The sequence below is a fragment of the Macaca fascicularis genome, chromosome 14 (genome assembly GCF_037993035.2).
Source record: "Macaca fascicularis isolate 582-1 chromosome 14, T2T-MFA8v1.1".
NCBI lineage: Eukaryota > Metazoa > Chordata > Mammalia > Primates > Cercopithecidae > Macaca > Macaca fascicularis.
In genome coordinates this window covers 9,507,350-9,534,916 of record NC_088388.1, presented here as the reverse complement: position 1 = coordinate 9,534,916, position 27,567 = coordinate 9,507,350, and the positions used below count along the sequence as shown (strand labels likewise).

The 27,567-nt window shown below is 55.2% G+C and overlaps 1 protein-coding gene across 3 annotated transcripts; it reads right to left on the bottom strand.

Annotated features, from left to right (window-relative positions):
- Window positions 1-518: 518 nt before the first annotated feature.
- EHD1 (EH domain containing 1) lies at window positions 519-27,567 on the bottom strand. 3 transcript variants are annotated; one of them, XM_015434501.3, is made up of 5 exons: window positions 27,007-27,567; window positions 22,828-22,925; window positions 7,524-7,936; window positions 3,107-3,271; window positions 519-2,640 (listed from the first exon to the last, which is right to left on the bottom strand). In XM_015434501.3, the coding sequence occupies exons 1-5, from the start codon at window positions 27,408-27,410 to the stop codon at window positions 2,116-2,118; spliced, it is 1,605 nt and encodes a 534-aa protein (XP_015289987.1). In that variant the 5' UTR covers window positions 27,411-27,567; the 3' UTR covers window positions 519-2,115. The 3 variants fall into 3 exon arrangements, with proteins under 3 accessions (XP_015289987.1, XP_073869345.1, XP_073869344.1); XM_074013244.1 differs by lacking the exon at window positions 22,828-22,925; XM_074013243.1 differs by lacking the exons at window positions 22,828-22,925; window positions 27,007-27,567 and adding an exon at window positions 19,809-20,022.

Here is a 27,567-nt window from a genome sequence, read left to right as displayed (position 1 = left end):
ACCTGGGCCTGACTGGCCCCACCCTTACTTGCATGTTTGTCACGGGCTATCTGCTTTGTCTTCAGAGGCCCAGCTTCCCTGTATTTAAACCGCCCTTGGGGCTAGCAAGGACCCAGGCTGGCTCCAGAGCCCAGAAGCCCTTGTTTACTTGACGCCACCCAGTGCCGAGGGCCCCGCAGGTGCCCACTCATCTGTCTGTGGCTGAGGGGTGCCAGCCTAGGCCTCAGTTATCAACATTCTCCCAACTGCTTTCCCCCTCTCACCCCAAGTGAACTCCTGCTCAGCTCCCACCTCACACAGGGAAGGGGGCATCATCCCCTGGAAACCGTTTTCCCCGCAGGCCAGGCCCTCTTGGTAGCAGGGGGCAGCTACTGCCCAGCAGGGCAGGACTGGGCAGGGTTGGTCACCTTGCCCCGGTGGCCTTGCCACTCTGTCCCTGCTGGCATCGCCCCCGCAGACACCAGGGGAGGACGACCCAGGACTGCTGCCCCTGGAAAAGACAAGGAAGCACCCGAAGCTTCGGCACAGTTCAGACTTTTTAATGCAAGGGGAAAGTCTTCACTTTTCTTCCCACAGGTATGAACAAGCCACTGCAACTTCCACAGTGACTGCCTGGCGAGGACAGCGCCCATCCATCCTCACCTAATACTGTATGGAGTGATGGGCTAGGGAGAACAAGGACAGTTCCTGCAGACTCCAAGCAGCGCCAGGGGGAAGCTCCCTGAGACCCCCGCGGGAGAGCCTGGTGGGAAGCCCAGCTGTGTGGCGCCCGGTGCTCCACCTGCCTCGGTGCCATCACAGCCTGGACAGTGGTCGCTGGCCTGCGAATGCGCTGGGGCCCTGGAGGCTGGGCTCAATGGCCCCAGGCAGAGGAGGGGGAGGTGGCCTGAACTGGCCCAGGCCACTGGGCCGCAAGGCTCCGGTTTCTTATTGCTCAGCCTGGGGCCGGGGCGTTCTAAGGACATCCAAGTCAGCTGCCCTCCTTTGCTAAACAGAGGAGGAAGGAAGGTAGGAAATGAAGGGGGATTACAGAAGGGACTGGGTTTTCCCCTGGTCCCCGCTGTCTGGACACAAGAGCCTGGCCAGAACCATGGGCTTCCTCTTACCAGCACCAAGCTGTCATGAGGCCCCGCCAGCCCTCACCCACCACCCACCTCCCACTGTGGAGGGCACTTCCCAAAGCTCCAGTTAAGTGAGAGGGTGGGGCAGGAGCTGGGATGACCACCCTTCCTCAGCCAGGAAACGCAACGCTGGGGTCCAGGAAGGGGGTGCTCCCCGGGTACCCACATCTAATGCCCCCTGGGCAGGACTGCCCTTGGCTGGAGGGTGGGAAGGGGAGACAAAAATCACAGCTTTTGAACAGTGGTTGGGAAGTTACTGGGAAATTTGGTCAAGTATGAAAGATGTCACTTTACAGAACAGAAACTAGCTTATGTATTTTTCTGGAAGATGGTTCTCCTGCTCCCTGGACCCCTGAAAAAGGCTGCTGGGCCCTGCTTCTGTGACTGCTGAGCGGGGTGGCGCATCGGAGCCGGTGGGGCGTGGGAGGAAAGGGCAGGGCCCGCGCACGGGGAGCCTGGGCCAGGGAGGGGAAGGCACAAGAACCCACTTCGCCCGAGAGCCCGGGGAGGCAGAGCCGGGTGAGGAAGGAAGCCACGGCCCCGTGAAGCAACCTCAGCTCAGAAGCAAACGGAGGGTGCCCGGTGTTCCTGTCCATGCAGTCCCAGCCTAGCAGCTGCCAAAAGGGCGACCTGGCTCCCCTGCGGTCACAGTCGCTGCACTGTCCAGCTGCAGCCAGAGCAGAGCAAAGGCCGGTGGGGGGCAGAGGCTGTGCACGTGGCTGTCACACAGAGGAGGCGGCGACAAAGAACGCTGCCTCTAACGTTATATATTAAAATATCCATAGTTCTTGTGCACAAAATTCCATCATCTCACCCCTGCCTCCCCCGCCAGGCCCAGGAACAGCCTTAAAATAAAGATGGTGGTTTTCCTTTTCGAGAGGCGAGGAAACATCCGCTCAGTCTTTATGGACCTTGAGAAATGGTGAGCCTTCCCCTCCCCCCGTCTCTGCCTCCCAGCCGGGCGTGCAGATGGCAGGTGCGGGGCCAGGTGCCATCACTCATGCCTGCGCTTGGAGGGCGGCACCAGGTGTGGGGGCAGGTCAGCGGGCAGCTCGTGGCCCTCCAGCTTGACCTTGATGAGGTGGTTGGCCAGCGCGAACTCCTCGTCGTCCAGCAGCCCGTCCTTGTCCACGTCAGCCAGCTTCCAGATCTTCCCTAGCACGGTGTTGGGGAGCTTGGACTTCACCATCTCCTTCTTGGCATTGGCGCCTGTGATCTTGCCGTTGACAGGGGACAGCGTGTAGAAGATCTCATCGTAGGTGGGCTTGTCCTTGCCCACCACCCACTCCACGTCATCGATGCCCTCGCCGGCCCCCTCGCCGTAGCCGTGCCCAAACGGCCCGTTCATGGTACCGTCAAAGGCGCCGCCCTTGACCACCTGAGAAGGCATCAGGGACTCCTCCTGCCGCACCATCACCATCAGCCGCGCGATGTCGTTGGCCAGCATGTCGTCCACCGTGTCCAGCAGCTTGGGCTTCAGGGCCTGGAACTTGCTGAAGTCCTGGGTCTGCAGGAGTTCCTGTGGGCAGGGGAGGAAAGACAAGGGCTGGGAAGGGTGGCCCCTTCCCAGACTCCAGGCCAGGTGGTTCCAGTGAGGGCTTCTCAAGCAGAAAGTGCTGCTCCCCCCGACTAGCAGGGGCGACTCGGCGAACCCCTCTGGCTCTTGGCTCTCTAACCTGTACACAGGAGGCAACTCCAGCTCTTTCCTTACAGGGCGGCAGCAAAGGATTAATGGACAGGGCACCAGAGCGGCTGGCACGGCCCTGCCCTCCCCCCACCATGCAGGGTGAGTCACCACATTCCCCTCTGCAGTGTCACCGCCTGGGTCAACTCTGAGTTGGGTGGGGTGCCGGTGATTAACCCAGCTGCTTCCGTTCAGGGAGGCCCTTCCCCATGGAGATGGGATTCCCTCCAAATCCAGTGCCCTCGGCCTTCCTCCTGCCCTGATGGCCACCAGCCTGCATGGGGCCTCGGGACAGCCATACCTGCATCTTGCGGAGGCTCGGGAAGTCCCCAGGGGAGATCTGGTGCTCGCGCTCAATCTTCTGGTAGATCTCTCCCAGGTTGTTCACCAGTTCTTTCTTTTTGCTCTCTTTACCAAAGACATTGGGCATCTCCTTCTTGAGGGAGCTGATGATGTAGGCGTGAACCTGTGAGGACGGGGGTGGCCATCAGGCGCTGTCTTGGTCCAGGCTGCCCCCGAGAGCAGAGCCTCCAAGGACACTCCAAGGATACTCCAAGGTGCTCACTCAGGAACAGGGAAGCGGGAGGGATGGGTCAAGCTTAAGGCTGCTGCCACCGCTGGCTCCCACAGGCCTAGGAGCAGACACAATCTGGCAAGAGCCACAGCTGTTCACTGCCGTGGGGCAGAGGACAGGACAGGAAAATGCACTTGAAACAGAAGACAACAGCCTTGGCCTTGCATGGATCATTGTGATGATCCAGGAATAGTAAAACCAAGTCTGTCAACCCAAAGGAGGCCATTTGTTGTGCACCGCTGGGCACATCACATACCCTCCATTCAACCCTCACCGCAGCCCTGCGGGGTGGGATTCCCCCAACCCTGGCCCTAAGTAAGGCTGGGAAATGCTGCCTGGGGCACTTGGCTTCCATGTGGAGGAGCTGGGATTGGAACCCAGGGCTGCTGAAGGTGCCTCACAGCCCATGTTCTTTCTGTTTCTCTGCAAGCCCCCTTCCCCCAAGCTGGGAGCAGGCTTCCTGCAGGGCCCACCAACCTGCATGTCCAAATCCCTGCCGAGTGCTGACGGAGCCCACAGAACTCCAGTGGGCCCGTGCCACACTCCACTCCATCATCACAGCTCAGATGACGAAGGATTCAAAACATCCCACAAAGGCTTCTCCTGGCAGCTGCCAGCTTTATCCAAGCGTCAATACCTTGCTTAGACGTGCCAGTTCAGGGCGGTACCCCCTTCATTTCCCCGCAGCAAGCTGGGAACCTGGCACCCCTCGAGAGCAGCCCAGCCCTCAGATCCCTTGGCCTTGCCAAGTTGTGTCCAGCCACGGAGGGCTGCGGCCAGCCAGCCTCGCTGCCCTTCTCCCCGGCTCCAGCCCATCCACTACCCCACTCAGCCTAAGCCTGTCTGCCCTGGGTGGGGGCCTGGTTGAAAACTGCCTGAGGGAGACAGCCCCGTGCCATGTGGGTCTAGATCTAGGGTCTCCCAGGGACACTGTGGCAGGCAGATCCCAGGCCGGTGGGAGTCACCACAGAAAGCACCATTCACTCCAGGAAAAGGAAGTGGCAGGTGTGAGGCAACACTGGAGGCCACAGAGTTTCCCAGGCGTGGTGACTCAGTGTGCCTAGGGCCTGGCGGTCACACACGGTCTCACAGACAAACAGGCAGGGCTCATGCCCGCCCCTTGTCCTGTCTGTCCTCAAAGGTGGCTGAGCAGGGGAGTTCTCTCTGCCTTGCAAGGAGAGGGCCTCAGTCAGGGCCACACCCACACCCATCAGCTCAGGACGTCCTTTGTCCTTTGAGGCTGGGGTCACTCACCTGGGTTTTTGCATGGGTTCCTCTCTCAAAGCTGACTCCACTCACAGGGAGGCTCCAGAAGGGAGATCTCTAGAAAAACATCCAGCCAGCCGGGCGCGGTGGCTCACGCCTGTAATCCCAGCACTTTGGGAGGCCAAGGCAGGCGGATCACCTAAAGTCAGGAGTTTGAGACCAGCCTGACCAACATGGTGAAACCCCATCTCTACTAAAATATAAAAATTAGCCGGGCGTGGTGGTGGGTGCCTGTAATCCCAGCTACTCAGGAGGCTGAGGCAGGAGAATGGCTTAAGCCTGGGAAGTGGAGGTTGCAGTGAGCCGAGATCGTGCCACTGCACTCCAGCCTTGGTGACAGAGTGAGACTCTGTCTCCAAAAAATCAAAAAATAACATAATAAAATTAAAAATAAGAAAACCACGCAGCCCTGTGTCCTCCAGAGCAGGCGTCTGGCCCATGCCCATGCACACAGCTCACGGAGGTTCAGGCCGGAATGAGAATTCCTCATCTGCAGGTGAGGTGGGGCCCAGGGTACTTGCGACACAAGGGGAGGACAGTGGTGGCAAAGGATGATGGGTCAGTTCTCACTGCTCAGGCCGGGTGGCACCCACATGCCCTCTGACTGTCTGGCCTCGAGACAGAGTGGGTACGAGGGCCACTGTGCTCCACGCCTGCAGAGTCTCCGTGCCTCTGAGCAGGCAGGGGCATGGGCTCCCCAGGAAGTGCCCATCCTCAGTCCTCAGCTATACTCTGGAGATCGGGGGACTGTGACCCTGGCCACAGGCACAGCTGCCACTGAAGCCTTAATGCCCACACAAGGTCTGCCCTGGTACTCCCTGCATGCCACGAGGTGGGGGCAAGCACCCTGCTCTCTGTGCTGTCTTACTGAAGAACTGGGGACGTATCACCAAAGGGCCTGGCTCGGCAGGCAGGACAGTTCCCCAGCCATGCTCTGGCCTGGCCTAGAGATGGGAGCTACAGCAAGGGCCTTTCTTTTAATTTTTTAATTTTTTTTTTAATTTTTAAATTAAATAGAGACAGGGTCTCACTAGATTGCTCAGGCTGGTCTCTAACTCCTGGCCTTAAGGGATCCTCCTGCTTTGGCCTCCCAAAGTGCTGGGATTACATGTGTGAGCCACCATGCCTGGCTGGAGCCTATTTTTTTTCTTTTTTTTTTTTTTTTTGAGACAGTCTTGCTCTGCCACCCAGGCTGAAGGGCAGTGGCACTATCTCGGCTCACTGCAACCTCTGCCTCCTGGGTTCAAGTGATTCTCCTGTCTCAGCCTCCCAAGTAGCTGAGATTACAGGCATGCGCCACCATGCCCGGCTAATTTTTGTATTTTTTTTAGTACAGATGGGGTTTCACCGTGTTGGCCAGGCTGGTCTCGAACTCCTGACCTCAGGTCATCCACCTACCCACCTTGGCCTCCCAAAGTGCTGGGATTACAGGTGTGAGCCACCATGCCTGGCTGGAGCCTATTTCTTAAACAGCCCAACCCTGTACTAAGAGCCTGAAAGAATAGCTAGGTGCCCTGCTAAGATACAAGTGTGGGCTTGGTCACTTTTCAGCTGTTCAGACAATCTGTGTCAAACACTCCTGTCCACGGGGCCAACCCCAACCACAGCCGGGACTGTCACTCTTGGTGACTCGTCTAGGCTGGCTCACAATAGGGTGTTATCCAAAGTCAGACACCCTAAGGGCATGTGTTTGTCATTCTGTGTTGGAAGGGCCCGCCGGTGGCATTAACCTTTGATTTCTGGCCCCAGCCACGCTGGCTCTCACTCAAGTACTTGGTCAGCCACTGAGATTCCAAATCTTTCGGCCATTCAGAGGCTGCTGATAGGTGCCACCGGGCCTGGGCTGCCAGGAGACGTAAGGATGGTCTGCGAGGTCTGCTGGACTGACACCGCCTCAGCGTGACCTTGGCTTCCGTGCCCAGTGCTTCCCAGTCTGTAGGCTGGCACCTCGTCTCCTCACGAGCTGCTTCCTATGGCAGCTTAAGCTTCAGCTCCTGCCAGGCCTCCCCTAGCCCTTCTACTCCACTGGGACAGCCCCTAGCGCCAGCTCCCGCAGCAGCCTGTGCTCACTCCAAGACGACACAAACAACTGATGTTTAGTTTTTGTTTGTGTGCTCTGCTTTCCCCATGAAGGCTGAGGAGTGGATGGGCTGTGTGTCACTCCCCGCCATGTCCCTGGCGTCCAGCACTGTGCTGAGTGCACTTCAGGCCCAGTAAACCCCAGAGGGGTAATCCTGTGGGAGGCTGAGGTGGGCTGATCACCTGAGGTCAGGAGTTTGAGACCAGCCTGGCCAACATGGTGAAACCCTGCCTCTACTAAAAATACAAAAATTAGCTGGGCATAGTGGTGTGTGCCTGTGATCCCAGCTACTCGGGAGGCTAAGGTAGGAGAATCATTCGAACCTGGGAGGTGCAGGTTGCTATGAGCTGAGATCATGCCACTGCACTCCAGCTTGGGCAACAGAGCCAGACTCCGCCTCAAAAACAAAAACAAAAAACCCTAGAGGGAAGCCAACAAGCCTCAGAGCTCTATCCCCCAACACCCCATTTCTGAGGCTGCCTCCTTTGCTTCAGCGGTAACTTCCTGTGTGCTGTTTCTGTGTTGTAAGCATAGTCAAACCCTTCTTGAAAGTAGATGGGGCATAAACCACACACACAACAGGTTTAGAGGGAGGCCGGGTGGAGAATCTTAGTTAAGAGCAGGCTGCACGCGGGTGCTGACCAAAGACTGGTTTCTGCAGAGGGAAACAGCGCAGCACAGGTCCGCCTGTGCAGTGAGCTGGGATGGGTCTCGGGCAATCCCGGGGCCCTGAGTGCCTATCTCAGAGCCCCACGGCCCTGCCTGGCAATAGGCTGCTCCCCTCACCCTGGGGTCTACCTTGGCCAGCCGTGCCCGCTTGATCAGGTCATTGAGCTTCCTGAGGGCGGCGTTTCGGGGCAGAGACTGGATGTCCTTGAAGAGGTCCTGCTCCTCAGCCTCAAAGAGCTTGCGGTTGTCAGGGATGAGGAGCGGGTGGGACCAGAAGGAGCCGATGTAGACCCTGACCACCTCGGGGGTGTTGATGATCTTGCCCAGGGACCACATGAGGGCCCCATACACCCGCATCAGCTGCTGTGTCTCGATCTGGTCTGCCTTGTTTAGCACCACGCGGATCTTGTCCTCATGGTTCTTCAGGGCCTTGATCACTTCTGAGAACTCATCGGAGATGTCCAGCTTGTGGGCGTCGAAGAGCAGGATGATGCGGTCCACACGCTCGGCGAACCACTCCAGGACGGCTGCAAAGTCATAGCCTGCGGGGAAGAGAAGGGAGAGCTCAGGGGTGCCAAGGGACCTGCTGCTCTGATGGCTCTCATCTCCAACCTGGCCTGGTATTTCTCAGCCAGAGATAGTTTTTAAAATTCCTACAGGCCGGGTGCAGTGGCTCACGCCTGTAATCCCAACACTTTGGGAGGCCAAGGTGGGAAGATCACAAGGTCATGAGTTTGAGACCAGCCTGGCCAACATAGCGAAACCCTGTCTCCACTAAAAATACATAAATTAGCCATGCCTGGTGGTACGAGCCTGTAGTCCTAGCCTACTTGGGAGGCTGAGGCAGGAGAATCACTTGAACCCAGGAGGAGGAAGTTGTGGTGAGCTGAGATCGCACCACTGCACTCCAGCCTGTGCAACAGAGCAAGACTCCATCTCTAAATAAAATAAAATAAAAGTCCTAGAAGGGGCCAGGCACAGTGGCTCAAGCCTGTAATCCCAGCATTTTGGGAGGCTGAGGTGGGTAGATCACCTGAGGCCAGGAGTTCGAGACCAGCCTGACCAACATGGTGAAGCCCCATCTCTACTGAGAATACAAAAATTAGCCAGGCGTGGTGGTGGGCACCTGTAATCCCAGCTACTTGGGAGGCTGAGAGAGGAGAATCGCTTGAACTCAGGAGTGCAGTGAGCCAAGACCATGCCACTGCACTCCAGCCTGGGCAAGAAGAGAGAAACTGTCACACAAAAAAAAAAAAAAAGAAAAAAAGGCCGGGCGCGGTGGCTCAAGCCTGTAATCCCAGCACTTTGGGAGGCCGAGATGGGCGGATCACGAGGTCAGGAGATCGAAACCATCCTGGCTAACACGGTGAAACCCCGTCTCTATTAAGAAATACAAAAAACTAGCCGGGCGAGGTGGCGGGCGCCTGTAGTCCCAGCTACTCGGGAGGCTGAGGCCGGAGAATGGTGTGAACCCGGGAGGCGGAGCTTGCAGTGAGCTGAGATCCGGCCACTGCACTCCAGCCTGGGCGACAAAGCCAGACTCCGTCTCAAAAAAAAAAAAAAAAAAAAAAAAAAAAGAAAAGAAAAGAAAAAAGAAAAGGCCAGGCACAGTGGCTCACACCTGTAATCCCAACACTTTGGAAGCCAAGGTGGGTGGATCACAAGGTCAGGAGTTCAAGACCAGCCTGGCCAACATAGTGAAATCCCATCTCTACTAAAAATATAAAAATTAGCCTGGCGTGGTGGTAGGCACCTGTAATCCCAGTTACTCGAGAGGCTGAGGCAGGAGAATTGCTTGAACCTGGGCGGCAGAGGCTGCAGTGAGCTGAGATCACGCCACTGCACTCCAGCCTGGGCGACAGTGCGAGGCTCCATCTCCAAAAAAAAAAAAAAAAAAAAGCTGGGCGTGGTGGCGCATGCCTGTAGTCCTAGCTACTCAGGAGGCTGAGGCAGGAGAATTGCTTGAACCTGGGAGGCAGAGGTTGCAGTGAGCCGAGATCACGCCACTGCACTCCAGCCTGTGTGACAGAGCGAGACTCTGTCTCAAAAAAAAAAAAAAAATTCCTAGAAGGTGCTCATCTAGACAGTACAGCACCCTGAGGGCAGGATTATCTCCCCTATTCCTGCCCCCACCATAACACTCCCAACCCATGTAGCACTTGGCATAAACAGGTGCTAATGCAAAAGTCGTCCCATAGTGCAAGCTCTTAAGGTGGGTCAGACGAGGGCGAGAGTGAGGAGACCCAGCACTGTGCTCAGCACAGCACAGATGGTAGAACATAGACTCCAGTGTTGCCACCTGCCAGCTGTGTGCCCTGGGAAGGCAGTGACAAGACGTGCCTGCAACAGTAACTGCAGCTGCTCCTTGTTCAGTGCTGATGTGCCAGGCTCCCCATTTTGCAGGAATCTCACTTATTTTCTGCAACAAGGGTTGGCAAACTACAGCTCAGGAATCAAACCTGGCCCACCACCTGTTTGTATAAATAAAGTTTTATTGAAACACAGCCATGCTCATTTGTATTATCCATGGCTTCTTTTGTCTAACACAGCAGAGTTCAGTCGTTATGATAGAAACTGCAAAGCTGTGAAAGGTCTGCAAAGCTGGAAGTATTAACTATCCGATCCTTACAGAAAAAGTTTGCTGACCTCTGCTCTACAAGAAGCCCAGGAAATGCCACAAACCACTTCCCTTCCTAGGTCTTAAATACTTCTCCAAAACAAAGTGGTTGGACTGGATAGACTCCAGCTTTAGGCTCTATATTCTTTTTTTAAAAAAATTATATTCTTTTTTTTAGAGACAGGGTCTTGCTCTGTCACCCAGGCTGGAGTGCAGTGGCACAATCCTGGCTCACTGAACCTTGAACTCCTGAGCTCAAGCCATCCTCCCACCTTAGACTCCTGAGTAGCTGAGACTACAGGCATGTGCCACCATGTCTGGCTAATTTTTAAATTTTTATTTTTGTAGGTATGTTCAGCATTATGTCTATGCTGAACTCCTGGGCTCTAAGAGATCCTCCTGACTTGGCCTCCCAAAGTGTTGGGATGACAGGCCTGAGCCACCATGTCTGGATTCTAAACTCTATTCTAGATTGCTTCCCACCAACCCATTATGGCCCAATTAAGGCCCGCCAATTAAAGCAAACTCTGTCGCCTGTGGCAGAGACTGCTAACTGAAATTCCTCCTAAAGGAAGGAACCAGAAATAACTATCTAGTTTCAGCTGGATTCATGGCCTCCCAGCTTGAGATTGCACTTCCCAGCTTCCTTCAGCAGAAATGAACAAGGAAAGGAGCATGAGCCCTTTGTTGTTTTCTCCCTCCTGAGGACTGGGACGCTGATGTGATGGGAGGAGCTGGAGGAAGCACCTTGGGTTCAGAGATGAAAGCTGCATGTTCAGAATGGCCTTGGACTGTTGTTTTTCACATAAACTATCGGCTATCTGACTTAAACCAATGATTTTTGGGTCTCTGTAACAGCGGTTTAATTTAAATCCTACATGACAACTAGGCCTCTTCAAAATATTTCCACTTTAGCCTGGGCAACACAGCAAAATCCCGACTCTGCAAAGGTGGTACCGGCCTGTAGTCCCAGCTACTTGGGAGGCGAAGACAGGAGGATAACCTGAGCCCAGGAGGTTGAGGCTGCAGTGAGCTGTGATCATGCCACTACATTCCAGCCTGGGTGACAGAGTGACACCCTGTCTCAAAAACAAAACAAAACAAAACAAAACAAATCCTCACCTCTTCCTCTGCCCCTAGAGTAAAACCTCTGTCCTTCTCGGTCTAGGAAGAGTAAGGAGTGACAGGCGGGCCATGTGGAAACAAAGGCCCGGAGTCCTTGGGGAGCTTGGGACCCACCCCCGAGGGGCCACGTCCTCTCTGCCTGATTCTGGGCAAGCCTCCACCTCCCTGGCTCAGTCTGCCCACAGGTCCCAGGCCACCCAAATGTAGGCCGGCCCTCTTCAGAAGCACGAAGTACTTCCCAGAGAGCAGTCAGGCTCTGGAAATAAGTGGGAGAAGCCACTCCTGCACACAACAGTCTGACAGTCGCCCAGCTTGGACCCAAACCCGTCCTCACCCCACTGCCCACTCCTGGCATCCCCGTGAAAAACACTCACCACCCTCTCACCCAGCTGGGGATGGACACGGGCGCTCTCTAGACTGAGCGGGATAGAAAAACAGCAGCGAGGTGGGAGCTCCGAGGGAAAAGCAGCAGCTGGACAGGGTCGCCCACGGCGATGGGAGGGCAGCCCTGCCGTACCCCAGCGGGAGCTGCTGCTGACTCCACCACCGCACGGGCTCCCCCTTGGTGGCATCCGCTGCTCCCACCCTGCAAAGCCCTCCAGGGCGAAAGCAGGTCCACAGCCCAGGCTCCCGAGAGGCTGCCTCCATGCACAAGCACGCCAAGATAAACGGCACCACCGGGTGTGCAGAGCCAAGCTCGTTCATGGGATAAACACTCCCGCCGCCCGCCCCGGCCCCAGGCCCAAGCGTGCTTGGCGCCATCTGTGAGCCCAAAGCCACAGGGGTGCGGAGCCCCTCCCCACACCTGGTGCTCCCAGAAGGAACTCAGGCCACTAAGATGGCTCTGCACTTCACTCCCGCCCCCTGCCACTGACTCTGTGACCTGAAGTTCTTTTCTTAAACTTCTCAGTTACTTTGTCCATCTGTGAAATTTAAATACCAATTCCTCGGCCAGCGCTCGGCGCTGCAGGGAGGAGGGCGTGTGGGAGCACTGGGCCTCCAGCCCAGGACCCGGCAGGGACAGCCTTCTCCGCAGGCCGGGGCTGGGGAAGCCAGGGCTCTGTGGGAACAAGGGGACAGCGGCCTGGGACCCATCATCGGTCAAGGACTTTCATCCTTGAGCAAAGTCACCAAAACGTAAGGAAAATCCCAAATCCACAGCTTCAGCCACACAGCCTCGGCAGCCTCTCCACAGGTGATGTGTGACCATTCCCTGCCCCAGCCCAACAGGAAATAGGGCTCTCGGACCAGAAGCAGCCCTGAGGGCCAAGCTTCTCAACAGGGCAGGAGTGCAGGGAAGCCGGGGTCCTGGCCTCCAGCCTGGGCAGGGAGGCCCGGTCAGCCTTCCAGAGGCTTAGGCGAATGGTCGGAGACAGCAGAACTGCCAGGTTCCCTGTGCCCAGAAGGTGTGGAAGGGCATCGCGCCAGAGCACCTCATGCCACCACAGGCTCCTGCTTCCAAAGTACGAGGCCCCGGGCACCCGGACTCCCTGCAGCTGGCTGCGCGCTCCACAGGAGGGGATGCCCAAAGGGTGAAGTCTCAGCAGAAAACCAGAAAGAGAGGCCAAGGGCAACATGAGGGAAGCAGGGGCAGGGAGAGGCCGCCTCTGCCCCTGGAGCCACCAGGCCACACTAGCTGAGCCTGCAGGGCCTGCCTGGGGCCCGCAGCCCACAGCCTTTTATGGCCAGCTCTGGGAACGCAGGTCAGTACTGAAAAGGCGATGACTCAAGGACTGAGCCTCCTCGCTCAGCAAAAAGGGGGCCCAACTTCTCCCCTCGACAAATCATTTGTCTTCAGCCCGCCACAAGCTGAAACTAGAATTCACACAGCTGGGGAGGCTGTGATGCCAAAACTGAGTTCTTGGGAATAAGGGCGCCCTGATGGGCTGTGCTCAGCCCATGTTAGCTTTGGCCTGGGAGTCAGGACGGCGCCTGGGGAGCTGAGGTCACCCTCCCAAACTCCACCCAGCAAGGCCCCACTCCCGCCTCCCCCTGGATGGCTGGGGGACCCTGGGGAAAGAGAGAAAAAAGAGGAGAAGGAAGAGTGAGCACTCCAAAACTCCCTGCCCCAGGTCAAGGAGCCCGGCCCCACCTGCCCCGAAACCCAGTTACTGGCCATCATCTCAAGTTGGACTCAACAGAGGTAAGTCCATTTTTTTGCAGGTGAATAACATTTCCTGTTTATTACAGAAAATGTGCTTTTGCTGTGAGGGAAACACAGTGACCGGCCAGCCACACCCACAGGTGACAAAAAGGACCACAGCACTTGGGCCTGTGCCACGCAGGCATGTGACCAGGTAACTGCAAGCCCCACAAGGCCCTCCGGTGCTCCTTAGCCCACCAGGCCCTCACTGCCCTCAAAGCACCTCACTCAGTCTTAAAGACGCCGGGTTTCAAGAGGTGCCAAAGGCTACCCCGCACAGCAGGAGCACCGAGCCACTCTCTGGATCAGAGCTGGACGGCTGGTGACAAGTACAGAACAGGGCTTGCCAGCACCCCTGGCACTGCCCAAGGCAATAAGCCTTCAGGCTTTGGAACCCACCAAGGGAGGGGCCTTGCTGTTAGCTTGACTAGCTCAGGCCCCGGTGGGAGTGACAGAACTGACACCTAGCAAAAGGACACAGAAAACATGGCCCAAGCTGGTGGGCTGGAGAGAAAGGCCTGCCTGCAGAGGGAATGGTTTTAGTGAGTAAAAGCCAGAGCCCCCTCTGATAAGGGATCATGAGCCACCAGGAAGCTCTGGCTCAGAAAATCCTGGGACCTGGAAGACAGGATGCTAAGTGATGAAATAAGCCTGTCACCTTTTCCAAAGATGACACACACGTAGCCAACAAGCATATGAAAAAATACTCATCACTAATCATTAGAGAAATGCAAATCAAACCACAGTGAGACACCATCTCATAACAGTCAGAATGGCTATTATTAAAACGTCTAGGCCGGGTGCGGTGGCTCAAGCCTGTAATCCCAGCACTTTGGGAGGCCGAGACGGGCGGATCACGAGGTCAGGAGATCGAGACCATCCTGGCTAACACGGTGAAACCCCGTCTCTACTAAAAAAATACAAGAAAATTAGCCGGGCGAGGTGGCGGGCGCCTGTAGTCCCAGCTACTCGGGAGGCTGAGGCAGGAGAATGGCGTGAACCCGGGAGGCGGAGCTGGCAGTGAGCCGAGATCGCGCCACTGCACTCCAGCCTGGGGCACAGAGCAAGACTCCGTCTCAAAAAAAAAAATAATAAAAAAAAAAAAAATAAAACGTCTAAAAGCAACAGATGCTGGTGAGGTTGTAGAGAGAAGGGAACATTTATACGCTGCTGGTAGGAATGTAAACCAGTTCCACCACTGTGGAAAGCAGCTTGGCAATTTCTGAAAGAACTTAAAACAGAACTACCATTCGACTCAGCAATCACATTACTAGGCATAAACCCTAAAGGATAGAAATCATTCTGCCATAAGGACACATGCACACATGTCCATTGTAGCACTATTCATGATAGCGAAGATGGAATCCACCAAAATACTCATCAACAGTAGACTGGATAAAGAAAACATGGTACATATACCACATAGAATACTACGCAGCCATAAAAAGGAACAAGATCATGACCTTTGCAGCAACACGGATGGAGCTGGAGACCATTATCCTCAGCAAACTAACAATGGAACAGAAAACCAAATACCGCATGTTCTCACTTACCCGTGGGCGCAAAACATCAAGTACACATTGCAACAAAGAAGAGAACAATAGACACCAGGGCCTACTTGAGGGTAGAATGGGTGAGGGCAGAAAAACTGCCTAGCAGGCTGGGCATGGTGGTGCATGCTTGTAATTGCAGCACTTTGGGAGGCTGAGGCAGGAGGACTGCTTGAGCCCAGCCTGGGCAACATAGCGAGACCCCCTCTCTACAAAAATTTAAAAAATTTGGGTGTGGTGGCACGCATCTGTATTCCCAGCTACTTGGGACGCTGATGTAAGAGGATTGTTTGGGCCTGGGAGGTTGAGGCTACAGTGAGCTGTGATTATGCCACTGCACTCCAAGCCTGGGTGACAGAGCGAGACCTTGTCTCCAAAACAAAAAAAAAGAAAAGAAAACTGCCTATCAGATACTATGCTTATTACCTGGGTGATGAAACAATCTGTACACCAAACCCCACCACACTCCATTTAACTGTATAACAAATCTGTACATGTACCCCTGAACCTAAAATGAAAGTTTTTTTAAAACATCCTGTCACAAAAGGATATGGCACTATAGGATTCCACTCACAGGAGATACCAGGAGAAATCAAGTGCACAGAAAAGGAATATAGAATGGGGAGTGCAGGGGCTGCGGGGAGCAGGGAGGGGAGCTGGTGTGGAGCAGGAAGAGTTTCCCTTTGGGAACTGAAGAACTCTGGAGCTGGATGGTGGTGACAGCTGAACAATGAAGAACGTGTTAAATGTCAGTGAAATGCATACCTACAAATAGTTAAAATCTACTTTTCTGGGGTGCATGACCAAAAAATGTGGTTAAAATGAGGCCAGGTGTAGTGGGCCACACCTGTAATCCCAGTGCTTTGGGAGGCCAAGGCAGGCTGATCACCTGAGGTCAGGAGTTCAAGACCAGCCTGACCAACATGGTGAAACCCCGTCTCTACTAAAAATACAAAAATTAGGCAGGTGTGGTGCTGTGCGCCTGTAATCCCAGCTACTCAAGAGGCTGAGGCAGGAGAACCGCTGGAACTCAGGAGGCAGAGGCTGCAGTGAGCTGAGATTGTACCTCTACACTCCGGCCCGGGCAACAGAGCAAGACTTTGTCTCGGGGAAAAAAAAAAAAATGCTGGGCGCGGTGGCTCATGCCAGCAGTCCCAGCACTTTGGGAGGCCAAGGTGGGCGAATGACCTGAAGTCAGGAGTTCGAGACCAGCCTGGTCAACATGGTGAAACCCCGTCTCTACTAAAAATACAAAACTTAGCCGGGCATGGTGGCGCACACCTGTAATCCCAGCTACTTGGGAGGCTGAGGCAGGAGAATCACTTGAACCTGGCAGGCGGAGGCTGCAGTGAGCCAAGATCACGCCATTGCACTCCAGCCTGGGCAACAAGAGTGAAACTCCATCTCCCCCCGAAAAAAAAAGATTAAAATGGTAAATATTATATGTTAGGTGTACTTTATCACAATTTTTAAAAATGAAAATGAGAAGTCCTGGGGGTGTGGGACGAAAGAACAGAGCGGCTCCAGGCAACCAGGCTGAGCCAGGCGTGGCACCTCAGGGTAGCGCGCACGCAGGTGCCTCTCATGGCGACCCACATCCCGCCCAGCCTCCTCCAGGCCACTGTGGCTCTGGGGTCCTCTCTCCAGGCGCTGGCCTCAGAGGATCTGCCTTTCTGACAACAGCCGGACCATGTTTCCCGCCAGTGCAGAAGGGGAAAAGGGAGGGTCTCAGGCCTCCCTGCCCTACCCCAGCAGCCTCCAAAACACAGGTAGTTCCAGCCGCAGGGGGAAAAGCTGCTTTATACATTCCAAAGATTTCTAGAACATGAAACAATAGAGGGTTTGTCTTCAATCAACTTTTGTTTCCTGTCATTCAAGCTGCGTGGGCTTCAGTATTTCTCGCCCTAGCTCTCCATCACACAGGTTTCCAACGCGCGCTGGGCCCAGAAAAACAAAACAGAGATCCAGGAACTAAGAGGAATCCGTACCCGAGGCCTCGTTCCTGGGCTTGCTCAGGCTGACGCTCCTCGGGAAGGGTTTTCCAGGGGAGCACAGAGGCACCTCCATTCCTCAGCTTTACCTGAGAGCAACAGCAGCACACACCCACACAAAGCATGAACTTGACTCAAAACTGCCCCAGGCGGAACAACCCAGGTGCCCCTGACAGGTGAACGGATGACAACTGATGGTGCATCCCTATGATGCACCATCATAGGGACCCCCAACAAAGAGGAGCGGGCCACGGGTGCTCTCAAACACATGGATGCAGCTCAGAAGCATCCTGCTAAGTGAAGGTGGAAGCAAAAGGCTTCATCCTGTATGATTCCATTTAGGTACATTCTGGAAAAGGCAAAGGTCAGTGGGCTGCCTGGGGACCAGGAGTGACTCTAAGGGGCACGGGAACTTTCGGACAATGGGAATGCTCTGTGTCATGGTGGTGGCCGTCCAGGAATGCTTTGTACAGCCGGGCACCTGAGGAGGGTGGACTTCACTACACACAACGTAGACCCCAGCAAATCAGACAGGAGCAGAAAAGAGGGGCGGGAGGGGGCAGAGGAGCTCTGGAATCAGGCCCACATTTCCATCCTGAACCTTTTACTCAACAACCAGCTGTATGACCCAGCAGGCCTCTGCTCTCAAAACCTCGGTTCCTAGCTTCTCAATCTGTAACATGAAGACAGTAGGTTTCCAGCTCGGAGGGCCGCGGGAGGATGGAGTGAGCCTGGCACACTGCAAGCAGGAGTAAATGTTTGCTCTTATTTACTCGCAGGATTTGTATTTTGGGCTTAAGAAGCTCAGATTCTGATGGGTGTGTAGGCAAGGACTTCAAACGCATGAAGAATGCCTCATCCCCCAAATATAAACGGAATGTTTGCAGGCGCTTGGCCAGCTGCTCCCCAGCCCACCGCCAGTGCGCAGCCTGGGGAACAGGTGCCGAGCGCAGGCAGCGCCTGGTACGCCTCCTCTGCGGCAGAGCCTGCACACCCCCAGCAGAGGCTGAGGCCAAAAGCTGTCTTGGCATCCTGGCCTGCTGGGCCCCAGAGGGAGGCCGCAGTCAGGTGGGACGAGCAGGGGGTTTCGGGAGGCCTGGAGCTGAGAGCAAAGGAGGGCCTGGAACCCAATGGGAAACCCCGGCTGAGTCAGCGCTGCCCTGATACTCCCCAGGATGTTACTCAGATCATAGTCTGGAAAGCCCTGGGCTTTTCAATCTCTTGACTATGAACCAGCTGACACTTGAACACTTAATTGTACACCAGGCACTAAGGCAAGAGCTTAACATGTAAATTCCAGTAATCTACAATAACCGGAGCAGCTGTGCTGTTTCCTGATGGACTGATGCAGTTCTCAGGGACTATGGCAACTCCCTACAGCCACTCAGCTCCCCAAGTACTGATGTGGGACTTGAACTTCTGATCTACCTGTGCTGTGGATGCTGAATCCAAGAAGGACACAGCACCTGGCCTGGCTCATGGCCTTTGGGCTGCCCCTGGGAGCATTTGATGGTCTTCGGAGCACCCTGGTGAAACCCCGGCCTGGGGGGGCTGCTGGCAGCGGCATCTCCACCTCAGGAGGTGTCGGCAGCAAGTGGGGGCGGCCCACGATGCAGGCCCGCCTCTGGGCCAGAGGGCTCAGGACACACAGGTGGGAGTGTGGGCAGGAAGGCCCCATCCAACGACTAAGGATCAGGATAGCTCCCAGGATTAGAGGGAGCCTGCAGACCACCAGAGGGCAAATGAGAGCCCAGGCCACCAGGCTCCCTGGATAGCCCAAGGGGTCATTTATGTCTGGAGACAGGGAACAGGGAAGACAATACCAGCACTGCTGTTCAAAGCCCCAGACCTCAGGTCCATTTCAGGACTGGAGTCTAACCTTGGGCGGGAGAGAAACAGAGGGTGGCCTCTGTGTGTCTCAGGAGGGCTGAGAAGACCTCCACAGTAATGACCCAACCAGGGCAAAGATCTGTCTGACCCAAGCTCTCGGCACTCCTGGACCCACAGCTTTCACGCCAAGGTGCCCTTCTCAGCTCTGCCACAGCAGGAGCACAGCCCCTGCCTGGGTCCAAATCCTAGCGCCGACACTTGCTGGCCTCGCTGTCATCTTAGGCCAATTACTTAACTTTCCTAAGCCCCTGCTTCCTCCTCTGAAAGGCAGGAGCTTCCTCCTAGATGCAGCAGCTGTGATAACTCAGTGGAGCTCACTGACGTGGCAGTGGCCAGCAGAAAGTCAGACACAAAGCTGGCCAGGTCTCTGATCTGCTACTGCAAGTTGAAGCAACACTACCCTGCCGATACAGCTTTCATGGGGAGATTGAGGCACAAAAACTCCCGCTTTGTTCACAGTTGCCTAGTGACCACGATGGGGAACGAACTGGCCAGGCTGCCCACAGAGGCCCCGCCAGGGGATGACTCGGCATCCAGGCACTGCCGGGACCACGCAATTGGTCGGCAGCCCCTGGAGCCAAGGGCACCACCCCTGCCAGGCCCAGCTGCCCTTTGTGCCCTTATCAGTCACACAGGCAGCACTCAAGAATGAACGCAGCCCCCAGAGGCCACCTTTCTCTGCTGACACAGGAGAATAGTATCTTTAAAGTCACTCAGATTAGCACACAGCCAAAGGCAGCCCGAGAGACCCCAACCCGGCCCCCTTCTCGTCCCTGAGGCAGTCCTCAGGGATCCCTGACAGAGCCCGGCTGCATCCTGACCGCTTTGGGCCTGCACCAGCCCACCTTATCTTTCCAGACCGTGTTTCCTGCACACATTAGGACCATGGGGAAAGGGGAAAAAGAGTCAGGAGAGGCCAGGAGGGGCCAGACGGGGTGGGAAATGGAAGTAAATGAAATCAGCAACCCCAATGTCCATCCACGGCCTCCACAAGGACATGTTTCCAGGGAACGCGCTGGCAGGACAGGGGAGGCGTGTCACACTGGGGCCCATGTGCGTGCTCTGCCAGCCCTATCTTTCTGAAAGGGAAACACCTGCCTTTCACGCCACCAGCAAAGGCAGTAGTAGGCAGCCAGCCGTGCCGGGAACGCGCTGCTTGACTCCGACTTCCTCTGCTGGACAGGTCACACGGGCCTTTCCATGACTGATGGGCGTGGCCTCCGGAAACAGAAATCCACTCCTCCTGTGTCCACCTAGTGGGGCTCATCCTGGAGTTTACACCTAGCACCTCCAAGAGGTACTGAGCGATGCTTTCTCCTGACAATACAACACCATCATTCAAACCCTAATCAGGTAACTTTCAGTAAGACACATCTAAACCAAGGCCGCCAGGGCTATGGAGGAAATGCAGAGGGGCCACACTTTGCGCCTGGAGGGGACAGGGAGGCGACACAGGCAGAACAGGTCAGCACACTGACAGCTGCCTTGTGTCCTGCTGGCTTGCTCCTCCAACCTGTCATCTGCACAAGCAACTCCAAGGCGGGGACCACAAAGCAACACCTACATCCACCCCTTGCTCCCAATCAAAATGCCATGTTGTGTCTGCAGATCCACTGATATGGAGCATACACTTTGGTGCTTGTCCCAGAGATAGCCAGTGTAGACACCTCTGCCTGCCTCTTTCCTACCAGGGAAAGGAAGCAGAGGGAGTAAGCGGTGGGGAGAGAGTGTCTCAGAGGGCAACGGTCAAGGCAAGCAACACAAGACATACAACCCCAGCCGAGCACGATGGCCCGCACGGGTGGGCCCGGTTACTCGGGAGACTAAGGTAGAAGGATCACTTGAGCCCAAAAGTTCAAGGCTGTGATGATGCTTTGAGAGGCTGAAGCAGGCGGATCACCTGAGGTCAGGAGTTCAAGACCAGCCAGCCCAACATGGTGAAATCCTGTCTCTACTAAAAATATAAAAATTAGCCGGGCATGTGTGGCGCACACCTGTAATCCCAGCTACTTGGGCGGCTAAGGCAGGAGGATCGCTTGAACCAGGGAGTAGGAGGTTGCAGTGAACCGAGATCACACAATTGCACTCCAGTCTGGGCGACACAGTAAAGACTCTGTCTCAAAAAAAAACCACAAAAACAAAAACAAAAAAAAAGTAACTTATTCAGATTTTCTGACCTTGCTTTGGCAAACGACAGGGTTTTTGTTTATCAGGTATTTACTAAAACTAGGTTGGAACAATAATAGCATTAAGAAATAAAAATACTAGCCCTCGCCTTATTTTTTTTCTTTTAGAAAGGGTCTCCAAATCTACTCCCTTGAACTCCTAGGAGCGTTACTATCACCAGGGGTGGGAGAATCTAACAGCTTAACTGGCAGCTATGAAACCAGATGAGGGGCAATGATTTCAGTACGCTCTGATGCAATCCCACACGGGCAAGGCCCGCAAGGCTGGAAGGAAAGAGAAGCAAGGTTTCTCAGCTCCAAGAACAGAGTCCCCATGCCCTCAGAGCCCCAGCAGAGAGATACGTGCACCCCAAATCCTAGCTGCCAGCTTTGACTGCAAGGCTCACGCACCACAGGCCAGTCCAGAGGGTAAGGGACACGGGAAAGATCTGCAAGTTAATCATCAACAAACTTGCTCCCTTGTCCTCAACCCCTCTTTGAGTTTGATCTTATTTCATTTTCACATTTGGAGCTGTAGACTCCACTCCACCTGCCAGGTACCAGCCTACCCTCAAGCTCCTCCCAGAAAGCATCAGGCCCCAAAGTGCCCCACCCTTCTGCGAAAAAGGGGCAGTGACAGATGGGAGGACCCAGTTCAGGCTCATCCTGAAACAGATCTTCAAAAGAGCTTGGCAGAATCTAGGCAGGAGTTTACACAATTGGAATGGGCATGGCGCACTACTGCACAGCATGAAGGCCTCAGCCAGGGAGGCTGCTATCAACCGCTAAACAAATATAAGCAAACTTCCACCAGCCCCTAACTGTTCCATGAATTTCTACCAGCTTCTCCTTTTGCTTGGCTCTCTCTCAGTCCTGCTGGACTCGTGAGGAATGTATATGGCTTTGGGGGGGCAAAGGTTTTTAAACACAGACTAAGGCTAATAAGCTCTGGGGACCAGGGGCTTGTTCACAGTCAGCAATGCTTCCTGCACACTCACAGCATGGCCCAAGGCCATTCTGATCCTGTTGTTTCCAGCATGCCCCAAGGGTTCAAAAGTATGACAGCCACACAAGATTGGCTGCAGTCTCACCGTGGTTGCTCCCATCGCCTGGGCCTAGGGAGCCAAGGAAGAAAGCAGCTCCCGCCCTTTCAGTGCACAGAGCACTGTGGAGATGGGAGGCTGATGTAAAATGGGTTCTTACTCGGACACATGTTTTTTTTTTTTTTTTTTGAGATGGAGTCTCGCTCTGTCACCCAGGCTGGAGTGTAGTCGCACAATCTCGACTCACTGCAAGCTCCGCCTCCCAGGTTCACACCATTCTCCTGCTTCAGACTCCTGAGTAGCTGGGACTACAGGTGCCCGCCACCACACCCGGCTAATTTTTTCTATTTTTTAGTAGAGATGGGGTTTCACCATGTTAGCTAGGATGGTCTCAATCTCCTGACCTCATGATCTGCCCGCCTCGGCCTCCCAAAGTGCTGGGATTACAGGCATGAGCCACCACACCCGGCCACATTTTTTTTTTAGAAAGCCTGACACTGGAAGAAATCTTGAGGGCAGCTGGGCGCAGTGGCTCACACCTATAATCCCAGCACTTTGGGAGGCCAAGGTGGGCAGATCACGAGGTCAGGAGTTTGAGACCAGCCTGGCCAATATAGTGAAACCCCATCTCTACTAAAAATACAAAAATTAGCCAGGCGTGGTGGCAGGCACCAGTAGTCTCAGCTACTCGAGAGGCTGAGGCAGGAGAATGGCTTGAACCTGGGAGGCGGAGGTTGTAGAGAGCCGAGATCGTGCCACTGAACTCCAGCCTGGGTGACAGAGTAAGACTCCGTCTCAGAAAAAAAAAAAAGGAGAAATCTCAAAGGCAGCATCTGAACCAGGTTGCAGATCTTAGAGAGAAGGATCTGTGACAAAGCCAGCGGCCGAGCTGCAGTCAGAGCTGTTTACCTCTGCTGATCCGCTGCTTCTCTCCAGACAGGATTCCGGGCGTGTCGATGATGCTGATGCTGTCCAGGACAGGGTTGGGCAGCTGGGCACACATGAACCTACACGAGAGCAAGAGCCAGAAGACGGGCATCAAGACACAGTCATTGCTGCTCCGGACACAACAAAAGGCTCTCTGTACTCCTTCGCTCCATCTGTGGCTTCCTCTCCTGAAGCAGGGAACTGACAGGTGGTTTTCTATTGTCTTAGTTTCCAGGGGTGGCCGGCAAATTGTACAGACTTTCTCAACCGGGAATGCAACCAGCAGGCTCAAACTGACCCACATCGGCACTTCCTCACATTTACTTTTCCCCTAGAGTTTGAGAGATCAACTTTCAAGCTGCTGACTTGCTAGTGAAAACTGTGCAAGCCTAGGTCACCATTCAATTCAGAGGGGAGACAGAAGGTCACACTGGGACCTTGAAATCCCATCTTTCCACCACTTGGCTAAATGTCCACATTGAAGAGAGCTGGCCCCTTCCTACTACTGCTACGGCCAGCCCTGCCCTTTCAACCAGTGGCTCGGGTGAGGGAATTGAAACGGACGGCGGGCAAAAGCTGGGGACCACACAGGCTGGTAGACGGTGGGACGGAGAACCACAGACACCCTATTCTCTGAAAGTCGGAGCAGGCTCAAGAAGAACAAGGCCATGGAGAGGCTGGCGACTTGTGGGCCAGGGCTTAGCGACACACATCTGAGTTTCGCACTAAGCTTGTAACAGCCCAGAAAGGCAAACGCAGTCCCAGTTGAGAGCAGGGATCCCTCACTGGACACAGAAAAAGCTCCTTTAAAAACTTCTCTGGGCCGGGCGCGGTGGCTCACGCCTGTAATCCCAGCACTTTGGGAGACCGAGGCGGGCGGATCACGAGGTCAGGAGATCGAGACCATCCTGGCTAACACGGTGAAACCCCGTCTCTACTAAAAATGCAAAAAATTAGCCGGGCGAGGTGGCGGGCGCCTGTAGTCCCAGCTACTCGGGAGGCTGAGGCAGGAGAATGGCGTGAACCCGGGAGGCGGAGCTTGCAGTGAGCCGAGATCGCGCCATTGCACTCCAGCCTGGGCGACTAAGCGAGACTCTGTCTCAAAAAAAATAAAATAAAATAAAATAAAAAACAAAAAAAAAAAACTTCTCTGAAAGGCCAGGCATGGTGGCTCACGCCTATAATCCTAGTACATTGGGAGGCCAAGGTGGGCGGATCACTTGAGGTCAGGAGTTCAAGACCAGCCCGGCCAACATGGTGAAACCCCATCTCTACCCAAAATAAAAAAATTAGCTGGGCATGGTGGCACATGCCTGTAATCCCAGCTACTCAGGATGCTGAGGCAGGAGAATTGCTTGAACCCAGGAGGTGGAGGTTGCAGTGAGCCGAGATTGTGTGCCACTGCACTCCAGCCTGGGCAACAGAGCGAGACTCTGTCTCAAAAAACAAACAAAAAAAAACTTCTCTGAAAAATGTAGTGAGAGCAAAGAAAAGACTGACCTATTATCTGTAGGACACAGACTTGAAGCTGCCTTTCCAACAGAGGGGAGGACTCCCAGCCGATCAGCTTCTCCCTTTGGCCCCATCCCCCAGCAACCAGGGGCCCGCAGGCAGAGGGCAGCTGGCCAGGGCAAGGGGTGCTCTGTAAAGCAGTGGAGCAAGACCAGCTGACCCACAGGGCGAGCAAAACGTGGGCCTCACTCTCCCAGTGCCAGCAGCAATGCATGCAGGTCAGGCCTGGCCTTCCTGCTGGGGACAGGAGGCGCTGGAGAGATGATTACAGAATAGAAGGATGGGAAGCCAAGTCACATACGTAAAAATGCCTCATAAATGAGCCCAGAAAGCAAGTTACTATCTACAGGACCCAGAAACCAGCTGCTCTGCAGAGCCCAGGGTATATGGCAGAAAACAAGAAAGGCAGCAAGCAGCAAAGATGCCTCTGATTCCATTTCGCCAAGGACGCACAGGTGGCAGTCCCAGTTCTGCAATGAGTTTTCGCGAGACACTCTTACGACACCCTGACTGCACCTTGCCTTGGTCTGCTCCAGCTGATTTTATTCTTAGAGCAGCCACATATGGGAAAAAGGTCGGAAAGTCAAGTTCACGACTCAATGAGTCTCTTTAAGACTCAGCCGGGAGAGGCTGTATCAGCCAGAGAAAAGCCCCCTTTGTTGCACCCTCCTCGCCGGGCACACTCCCCACACTACACATCCTGACACAGCTCGGGGCCTCAGCGCGGGCTGACAGGGCCCTTTCAGCAAGGCCATCAGTGATCAGGGATCCTCTGGAGATGAGGTGGCAGCAAGAAGGAAATAAACGTGTGCCACCTCTCAGATCCTGTGGCACCAAAGTCATCAAAGCACCAGTCTCGGACAAAGCAATCCTGAATTGCTCTTTTTCAGGTAGAAGCAGCAGAAGGCAGTAACTGGCTGCGCAAAAACCAGGCAGTCAGTGCGGGCTGACCTAAGGGGTGACTTCCTCAAATCAGCTGGACCCTCTGAGCCTCGGTTTCCTGAACCAGTGAGGTGGAAGCTGCGGAGACGATGTCTAAGATCCTTCCAGCTCTGAAACTCTAGGCTTCCAAATTCAGAAAACTGGTCCTGTGCCATGTTTCTCCTTTCAAAAAAGGTGTGCCCTCACAAGGAAAGTGAAGAGCTCAGGACAGCAGAGGCAGCGGGGGCAGTGACCCTTCCCACGGTTTCCCAAAGTTTTGCATGGAAGCAGAGACCGAACACTTGGACTTTCTGGCACAGCCGCCAAACTTTTCACAGGGTTGAATGGCTCCCACCAGCTAATGGTTTCAGCTAATCACTTCTCTACCAGTGCGCAAAGCACAAATCTTGAAACGAGGTAAGGTCAGAGCAAGAGGACCCTGCCTCTTCAGGGCCCCTAGCCCAAAGAGCTGCACTCAACCTGACCTTGATAGACAAACATCAACGTCCACAAAACAGGAGGGCGGTCTGAAATGACTGGAAGTGGCAACAGACCCTGCTGAAGGTCAGCTCTGTGCATGGAGTAGGCCTGGCCACCGGCTTGGCTCTAGGGCAAGCTGCCCTGCACGGCTAGATGGCATCTGGAAAGGAATGTGACCACGCAGGGCGGCGACCTGGAAGGCAGGATTCAAAGATTCCTTCAGAGGCGCTTCCCTGGTGCAGAATTTGAAAGGCATGTGGAGTCCGTGAATGTGGGCGGCAGGGAGGGCAGGGTCTGTGAAGTACTTTGGTAGGTAGTCCTTTCGTATGAAGTACTTTGGTATGCCTGGGGGTTGGGACTGGGATGTCTCAAGTTTCTTTGGAGAAAAGTGAGCCTGGCCATTGCACTCCTTGAGGGGCGGGGGCACTGTGTTTCACTCACAGCACTGAGAGAGGCAGAGTCCTGGAGATCACTCTAATCGTGTACAGAGGCTACTTCACTGGGAAAATGAGGTCCAAGCGGGTGCAGGAACCTCAGATTCTGTCTCTCAGTGCACAGAAGGGCTTAGGGCCAGAATCTCATTGCAGGGCTCCCACTGCCACCACCTCATCCTGCTTCCTGAAATCCCTCAAGGCAGCACTGACCTCTTGAGAGCTGCCTTTGGGAGAAGTGTTCAAACCTCAACTGTCCCCTGCCTCCAAGGGGCTGCCCCAAAGTCAGCAAGCCACAGTAGATCCTCCTCCTCCCTCCTACACAAAACCACCCTCCCAGGGGAGGCAGAGCAGACCCACCCCGCACCAGAAAAGGGAATGACTAAAAGTTTCATTGTGTTTTGCTATTGACACTTAAGGAGACAGGGAAGGGAGGGTTGATTTCCATGAATTAGGTGCATCCAGTCTGCGGGAAGGAGGTGGAGACCAAGAAAAGGAGCCCAGGAATGGCTCAGCTTCCCACCGCGGCCCTGGTTCTGAGGGGAGTGGGGCTGGGATCTGCAGGAGGGCTCGGTGGTTAACCTGGAAGATTCTGGGGACAACAGAAGCTGGGGGAGCGGGCAACGCCCACTCTTAGAAAACCGGCGGGTTTTCTCTGGGAAGCGGCAGGGCCCTTGGACCAAGGAGTGATCACTGAGGGTCTCACTGGGGCCTCGGAGACAAAGGACGGCGGGGCGACAGCCACGGGAGGGTCAGGCTCCCAGTGCGGTGTGTGCCCCGGCCGCGCCCCCCGCCCCCTGGAGTGATGGGTGGGTACCTGTTGAGGAAAGCGTTGCCGAAGGCGTTGAGCTTGCGGAAGGGGCGCCGCGGGTCCACCACGAGCGCGTTGCCCGGCACCACGCCCTCAGTGGGGCCGTGCATGACCGCGATGAAGGAGTCGGTGGTGGGCTCGGGCCCGATGCGCATCCCCGGGAAGTCCTGCTCGATCAGGTGCCGGATGAAGGTGGTCTTGCCGGTGCTGTACTGCCCCACGAGGAGCACCATGGGCTTGTTGTCGAAGTCAGCGTCCTCCAGCGCGGGCGAGTGGAACTCGTGGAAGCGGTAGTGCTCCTCCAGGGGCAGCAGCTTCTGCGCGTACAGCTGCCGCAGCCCCTCAGCCACCGTCTGGAAGAGCTCCGGCTCCTTCTTGCGGCGGGCATCCTTGCTGACCCAGCTGAACATACTGCCGGACACGGGGCTGGCTGCTGCGGGGCAGAGCGGCGGCTGAGAGCGGGGCGAGGGCGCGGAGCCGAGGCGCCGCAGGCCAGGGCAGGGGACGAGAAGCGACCCACACTGCGCAGGCGTACAGCCCAGCCAGCCGAAGCGCCCTCTGCCGAAT